We start from the raw sequence: 8,492 nt of genomic DNA, 5'->3' as shown, positions 1-8,492 counted from the left end.
AGATAATTCATTCTCAGAATCTTTTCATAACAAATATGTCCTCATGATAATATCTGTGTAGCTATGTTAGAACTGATTGTGACATTGCTGATAGAAGAGATCTGTATAAGTGCTTCTTAAAACTGAACATCAACATATTTTTCTGAGTACCTGAAGAATAGCTGATATACAGGCCTGGGTGAGAGAAGTTTTTTTAGTTCTGTCACACCCCCTGCCACCATGAATTCTTCACAGAACCACAAAAATGTTACCAAGCCTGTTGACCTGTCGGGTAAAGTATTGACTGGAATTGTTCTTGCAATCATCATTATAGTGACTGTCTGTGGTAACGTGGTGGTGTGCCTGGCTGTTGGATTCAACCGGCGGCTCCGCACCCTGACTAACTGTTTCATCGTCTCTTTGGCTATTACAGACCTGATGCTGGGTCTGCTGGTGCAGCCTTTCGCAGCCATGTATGAGGTCTCCAATCATATATGGTACTTGTCACAAACCTTTTGCAATATATACAATAGTCTAGATGTTATGCTGTGCACAGCCTCCATCCTCAACCTCTTCATGATTAGTCTCGATCGCTACTATGCTGTCACAGCACCACTCCGCTACACCACTTTGGTCACTCCTCGACGGGTGGCCATGGTTATGGTCGTAATCTGGGTGGTGTCAGTCATGGTCTCATTTTTGCCCATCCATTTGGGCTGGAACACTAATGGCATAACGGACCCTAACCCTGAAAAGTGCGATCTTGGGGTCAATCCTATTTATGGACTGGTGGATGCCTTGCTTACATTCTACATCCCTTTGGTCATCATGTGCACCACATATTATCGGATATTCAAAATAGCCAGAGAGCAAGCAAAGAGGATCAACAATGTCCCCTGTAACAAGAAAGTCAACCATGCGTTGCCAACTGTGAATGAGCACAAAGCCACCCTTACTCTTGCAATTGTGATGGGAGCCTTCATTATTTGTTGGTTTCCTTATTTCACAGTGTTCATATACCGAGGCATCAAAGGGGATGAAGCAGTGAGGAAAGACTTGCTGTCTATTGTCACATGGCTTGGGTATGCCAACTCAGCTTTGAATCCCATTTTATATGGTGCTCTGAACAGGGACTTCCGAACTGCTTATCAGCAATTGCTCAGGTGTCAGAGGGTGGGGCCAGATGCAAGAAAGACTCCCCTAACACCCAGACACCTGATGAGGGACCAGGCCCATAAAGAGGCACTGGGTAAGCAAGAAGATATACCTCTACAGTTACATGTGAGAAATGGAAAAGAGAACCCTCTCACCCAAGATGGCTTGGAAAGGTAAGATCTCTCTGTTTGATGTTGGTTTTTCTGGCATAAATGAGTAGTGGGAATATAGATGGTTCAAGCACTATTTAGATTCAAGATGAATTGAGATCAGCATCCACTAGAACAATGTTTCCCAGCCTGTGGGTTGGGACCCAAAAGTACATTGCACAGCCTCTAAAAGTGCGTCACAGGTCAGCCCTCCCTAATGACTGCTCCTGCCTTTTGCCATCTTCTCTTTCTTTCCTCCTCCCCGTCTTCTTACATTCTCATCTCCCACCCCCTCCTTGAGATAATTTTTTTAGTTCTGTCACACCCCCTGCCGCCATGAATTCTTCACAGAACCACAAAAATGTAGACTCTTTACAGTAGTAGCTGAAAGAAGGGGAGAAAGGTTAAAGTAGGTGAAAGCTATTCAGCATGCCATCAAAAAACCAAAGAAGGATAGGAGAAAGACAGAAAGAGGCATGTGCATGCATGGGCCTGTCTTGGTGCTATTCCTTCAACAGCCCAAGCTCTTGCCGAGCTTCCTGCATTGTGTCACTAACCTCTAAACTGCTGTGGGAGATGTGCTATGCTGAACCCCTTCCTGCCAGTCGCTTCACCATCACCTGCTATTCTTCATGTATTTCTTCCACCTAGCACATACACACACACACACACACACACATTATTATTACTTGTTTGGTGTTAATAATGGGGTAAGCTGCACACTTTGTGTGATGTTGTTTGGTTGCTCAAAAACGTCTAGTTGGGTGCTACAGAAAATGGAATGCTGGAATAGATGGGTGCCAAGGTCATAGTTTGCCTAAAGCACAAAAGGGGGGGGGGGCAGCTCTGGATGGTTAACAAAGTAAAATTGGACTTGTGGGTCACCATACCAAAAAAGTTTGGGAACCACAGCACTAGCATATTTCCAAAGGGTGGTGAAATGACTGCTCCTGCCTTTTGCCATCTTCTCTTTCTTTCCTCCTCCCCATCTTCTTACATTCTCATCTCCCACCCCCTCCTTGAGACAATTTATAGTGCTAACAAATAGGCAGTTTCAGTCGTCAGCATTCTTAAGTTAACTCCAGCACTTAAATTAACTCCAGCACTCTTAAATTAACTTGTAGTGGATAGTTCAATGAAAGTATCAACCCAGTGTGCTGCTGTGGTGAAAAAGGCAAACTCTATTATAGGGATTATTAGGAAAGAGCCTGAGAAGAAAACACTCAGTATTGTAATGTTCCTGTCAGCACCAGCATTCTAGACTGCCACCCCAGGCAAGTCATGCCCCTCCCCCACCTTCCCACCTGCTGCGCACACTTCCTCTCTCCCCATCCAAGCATGGTAGCAGCAGGCCCCACTTGGTACATTGGAGCTCACCTGCCACAGCACCACGCTGCCCTGCCACCCCCATCGGGAAGGGCTCGACTCCTCTCTTGCCACCAGCCTGCCTCCTTCCTCTGGCAATGGTGGCAGCAGTGAGAAGAGGCTCCTCCAGCTGCTGACACAGCCTAGGCAGGCAGGAAGATGTGGAGCAGTGGCAGGGAGGAGCTGAGAGCTTCCTTCCCACCTTGTCACCTCTTGCTTGCTGCCAGATGTTTTTATTTGCTGGCGGCTTAGCCTCCCTCACAGGTTGCTTGGGCCACTTGTAGGGAGAGAGGGAGTGGGAGAGGGTGCCTGGCACCCCTGTAGGCCAGGTTGCACCCCTAGGTGGCTGCATACCTGGCCTACTCAGATGCGCTAGGCCTGGTCCCTGTATAGATCTATGGTGTGGCCTCTTTTGGAATACTGTGTACAGTTCTGGTCACCATATCTCCAAAAGGACACTGCAGAGCTGGAAAAAGTACAGAGAAGGGCAACCAAGATAATTAGGTTCAGGCACCTTTCCTAAGAGAAAAGACTGAAGAGTCTGAGACTTTTCAATTTAGAAAAAAAGACTACTAAGGGGGGGCAAGATAGAGGTGTATAAAATTATGCATGGGGTGGAGAGAGTTGACAAATTAAACTTTTTCTCCCTCTTCCAAAATACTAGAACTTGAGGGCATCCATTGAGGCTGTTGGGCGGTTCAGGATGGACAAAAGGAAATACTACTTTACACAGAGAGTGATTAAAATGCGGTTTCTGCTGCCAAATGATACAGCTATGGCCACAGTCTGTCAATGGCTACTAGCCATGGTGACTGAGGGGAACCTCCACATTCAGAGGCACTAAACCTCTGAATTCCAGAGCCAGGAGGCAACATCAGAGGAAGGTTCAAAAACATGCCCTGTTGTTGGCCTTCCAGAGGAACTGGTTTGACACTCTGTGGGACAGAATGCTGGACCAGAAGGACTGTTGGTCTGATCCACCGGGGCTCTTAAGTTCTTAAGTTGTCCATCAGCTTGAGAATGAAGCTTTCTGTTTGCACACAGTACTCCTTCCAATCAAGGTTTTCTTGAACCAGTTTCAAATGCTGTGACTTCAGAAAGCATAAATAGAAAATTGCCCCAACTTAGATCTTTGATTCTTCAAGTTATGTATTTAAGCCATTTTGCAAAATAAACAAAAATAATTTAAAAATTAAAATACAACTACCTCCATAGTACTAGAATTTTTTAAAAAAATAATAATAATACCACGAATGGCAGCAAAATAAATTAATCTACATAAATTCTCATCATGCCAACAGGCACGGTTCCATTTTATTCCTTTCCAGAATACTTGGTTGACTGTTTATGGCAAAGGCAGATCTCTGGTATTTGCCAGAAAGTGAGGGAAAGGAAGTGATGTCACTGCATGCAAAAGTGCTTAAATCATGATTTTTAGAGGTGGTGCCCTTTGTTTTTAATGGCCTATTACCTCCTTTGCAGGCATGTTGCTAACTGATACCACGGCATAATTTGCCAGTGCTGCGTTTGTGTTGCTATAGGAAGGAACCAGGCTGGTCAACCTTCTATGTGATCTTGAGGCTACATTACATTAACAAACCAGCAGGATGGCCCCACATTGCTGAGATAACATAGGGATATCCATTAAGGTTCATTCCACCAGCCAAAGGCAAATTACAATGTAGCATGAAGCCAGCTTCTTCTTCCCTTTAAAAATCAGTAACTCTTAGGGTTGCCAGCTCTGGGCTGGGAAATACCTGGAGATTTCAGAGGTGGAACTTGAGGAGGGCAGTTTGGGGAAGGGAGGGACTTCAGCATGGCATAGTGTCATAGAGTCCACCTTTCAATTTTCTCCTGGTGAACTGATCCTTGTCACCTGGAGATCACATGTGATCCCAGGAGATCTCCAGCCACCATCTAGAAGTTAGCAACCCCAGTTACTGTGTCTGCTTAACCATATTTTCAGCGAGAGTTTATGTTCAGTTTGATAGCAATTCCTTGTCATCATTTTTGGAAGCAATGCATTGAAAGTATTTCGTGCTCTAGGACATGGAGGCATGGAAATCAGATCAACAGTTCCCTGGATAGGTACCACTGCATCTCGGATCTTGAACCTCCTGTTGTAGTCCTTTGTTATATTCACCTCCATAATGATGCAGATATGTGCTGAAATGAATACAGAATTTACTTAGTAGTTCTTGGTGAAGGCAGTCATGAAAAGACCATGAGGTGCTGTGCCTTCTAAGGTTAAATGACCATTTGGAGATAAGCAGGGACTCATTGACAAAGGTTCAAAGCTTGAGGAGTCAGGTAAGTACGAGAAGAAGCTGGTGAAGGTTTCAGCTGCAGAAGACACTCCTATCCTGCAGAAGCTGAACTTTTATAAAATAGAAGGCCTTATGAAAGGTGGTTAAAGAGAGGAATGTGATACATTTTCTTTGCTTCCCACAGGCAATTCCACCTCCTTCCATGCTCTAATCTGATCCCAGAACTGTAGCTTGATAAGCAGTGCAAAACTTTCCAGCCTAGCAGATAGCATATACTTTTGCTTCCATGGCTCCAGGAAGCGCAAACAAAGGGTTTGTTTGATTCTTTGATGTTATCATAGCTGACGCTAGTATTAAGTAGTGAAGCAAAAGGATTTTTCAACTGTGATGGTACAGTCTTGCTTGGGAGGCACAGCTGGTTCTGCCTCACCCATGTGCTGCACTAAAAGTGCTACAAGCACAGATTTGTGGCATTAGTATATTGAATTGATATATATCTAATTTCCATTGCAGTCAAATCTGTGGAAACTTAAATCCAGAGACTGATATATATATATACACACACATTGAGGAGGTTAAAGCACTCAAAAATGAACTACAGGAGGGCAGAGCCTGCTCTAGCCTCCCAGGGTGACAAAAGGCCCAAGGAGAAGGGGAAGGAAGTTCTACAGTGACAGGTTTGAGACAGGTGATGTTGCAAGGCCTATCCTGGTGCCAGAATGGTGGAGACAAGTGGCAGAGTTGTGGGAACCCCAGTAGCCCAGTGCAGCAATGAGTCAGAAACCAGCAAAAAGACAGGTCCAAGTGCAGGTCGAAGTGCAGTCCAGAGACAGCCTAGTGAGAAGCTCAAATCATCAGAGTGACTGACAGCCCATGTCTGGCTAGAAGGGCAGAGGGACCACATGGAGAGAAGCAGGCTTGAGGGCTCAGCCCCCAAAGGAGCCCCACACTAGGAAGGCATGCCAGTGAAAAGAATCCAAAACCCTGCACACAGGCCAAGGATGAACCCACCCATAATTGACCAGCTGAAGAACCAGCTGAGGCCATGGGATCTTGTGACAGCAGGGTATAAATGAAGTAAATAAATAATAAATGTGGCTGAAGGTGTGTAGGCAAATAAATGTAGGTTGGTTGGTGTATGGAAAGGAGAAAAGGAAGCAGGAAAGGTGAGGATGTGGGGTTTGCCAGGTGGAGAAAAACAGGAAATGAGGAAGGGAATGTGAGATGCCCCTGCACAAGTCCTTGCAGGTTGCCCACTGCACAGCTGCGCCCAGCTCAATTCAGTGTCTGGAACCATGCAGAGTTTCCAAAAGAAAGGCTACCCAGGAGAGGGAAGGAGGGAAAGCTGAAGATAGGGGTGCTGGTGGGTGGGGAAGAAGAAAGGTAGCCGGAGAAGGGAGAAGTATGGTCTTCAGGAAAGGGAGAATGGCTGGGATATGGAGGAAAATGAGATTCCCAACTACAAATCCTTGCACTCATGTTAATGTTTCATTGAGACAGTCAAAGCTTTTCAAGTTTTGTTTTGGAATCTGAGGGATTATTTGGTTTTTATTGTTTTACTCTGGAAAAAACTGTTCCAAGAGTAAATCGAAAATATAAATGAAAGGACTTATGTTGTATACTGTTGAATACTGTATAAGATTTTCATTGTTTAATAATAGAGGTAATTTGTGCATTTAACAGACCTAAAAGAGCCAGAAACAGTATCTGCATACATCATGGTTTATCTTGCCTCTCTAAATGTTAGGGTGCAACATTGCTACTATGCCCTAATCTCCATTCACTCAGATATTTTAGAAACAGAGAACTGAAATCGTACATACATGACTGAATATCAGCAGTATTTGGATTATGTAGAGGGCACTGCAGTGAGCTTATTAACAATCAAATAACGAATATGCTGAATGCAAAATGAGGTATTTGCACTAATGGAATACAAATTAGATAATTTACTCACAGCTGGATGTAGATTCATTAACTGGGTTCCTCCTTTCCCTTGCAGATCTCCGAATATGTTATATAATAAGTCTACATAAGTGAGAGGCCTGCAAGGACTTGTAGAGGGCATCTCATTTTCCCCTCTGGAAGTAATGTCATTACACCGGGCGCATCACACGGGGATGCTCTAGCAATTTGGGGAAAACTCTATGGCACCGTCCCAATCGCTAGAGTCCCCGCCTGAAACCCAATTTCCCTGAATTGCTAGAGCATCCCCATGCGACATGCCCATGCAACAACATCAATTCTGGGTGATGTCATTGTGCAGCACATGATGGAGCTCTTGGCGGAGCTGGGATCCCCTGGTGGCCTGCTCCATGCCAGCGGGTTGGAGGCCTCAAAACCAGGGGAACCCCCACCCCCAGCAGGAGCTTGGGAAGCCTTAGGAACAAAGCTTGGTGTAGTGGTTAAGTGTGCGGACTCTTATCTGGGAGAACCGGGTTTGATTTCCCACTCCTCCACTTGCACCTGCTGGCATGGCCTTGGGTCAACCATAGCTCTGGCAGAGGTTGTCCTTGAAAGGGCAGCTGCTGTGAGAGCCCTCTCCAGCCCCACCCACCTCACAGGGTGTCTGTTGTGGGGGAGGAAGGTAAAGGAGATTGTTAGCCGCTCTGAGACTCTTTGGAGTGGAGGGCGGGATATAAATCCAATATCTTCTTCTTATAAATATGTAGCAGAGGTACAGAAGAATAATAGCCAGAAGCATATATATCCTAAACACTTTTGTTATCTTTTGTCACTGACAGATATCTCTCTCTCTCTCTCTCTCTCTCTCTCTCTCTCTCTCTCTCTCTCTCTCTCTCCCTCTCTCCCCTTTAGCTCTTTCAGCTCTGGGCTCTTCCCATAAACTGCAGGCAGGCCAGGCTGTCAGCAGTGGTGACATGGTTCTGACTGTCCACTTCCAAAATCCACTGCAGATAGAAGGACACAGTTAGATTTTCTGTGGGCAAAGATTAAAGGCAGGGGCATTTGGGTGAGTACCTGAGATGCTTTACCTAGAAAGGGTTAATATGTTTTGTGTAGGCCAACTGGATTTCTTCTTTTCTATGGCTAACAGAAATCCCTAGACTAGCATGCACTATGTATTCCCTGATACCTTTATAGTAGCTGTTTGATATCTCCATCCCAAGAAGAATTGCATGCTGGACTTCTGCATGTCATATCAAGCCTCAATTACAAAAACAAAAACAAAACAGGAACAGGAAGACAGCTATCTTTCTTTGTGAGATCAAGTTTGAGGAAGATCACAGAAAATGGAAGAAAAAATAGAGTCCTGGCCAAACTGAAAATCTGTCTGTCATATAGAACAAACTAGAAATCAAGTTGCACCTTTAAGACCAACAAAGTTTTATTCAGAATGTAAGCTTTCGTGTGCTCTAAGCACAATTCATCAGACAAGGAATCAGGTACAGTGAGCAGAGCTACATATAGGCAGTGGTTTAGAATGCAAAATAGTACAAATTTAAAGTCCAGTGGCAGAATAGTAGAATTAACAAATTGAGCATACCTTTGATCTGGGTGGCATGAGTCTGATAAACCAATAAAACAGTAATATGTCAAAATGTGAGAATATCTGTTA

The 8,492-nt window shown here is 44.7% G+C and overlaps 1 protein-coding gene across 1 annotated transcript in view; it reads left to right on the top strand.

The window, feature by feature from the left end:
* Positions 1–219: 219 nt before the first annotated feature.
* Positions 220–8,492, top strand: part of HRH2 (histamine receptor H2) — a 33,729-nt gene continuing 25,456 nt past the window's right edge. Inside the window, exon 1 of the mRNA XM_060240220.1 lies at positions 220–1,307. Within this exon, the coding sequence (XP_060096203.1) occupies positions 220–1,307 (1,088 nt within the window). The remainder of the gene's footprint in view (positions 1,308–8,492) is intronic.

Source organism: Heteronotia binoei, chromosome 5 (genome assembly GCF_032191835.1).
Source record: "Heteronotia binoei isolate CCM8104 ecotype False Entrance Well chromosome 5, APGP_CSIRO_Hbin_v1, whole genome shotgun sequence".
Taxonomy (NCBI): Eukaryota; Metazoa; Chordata; class Lepidosauria; order Squamata; family Gekkonidae; genus Heteronotia; species Heteronotia binoei.
Note: the sequence above shows the minus strand (reverse complement) of the source record. Positions and strands in the feature narration are given on the sequence as shown.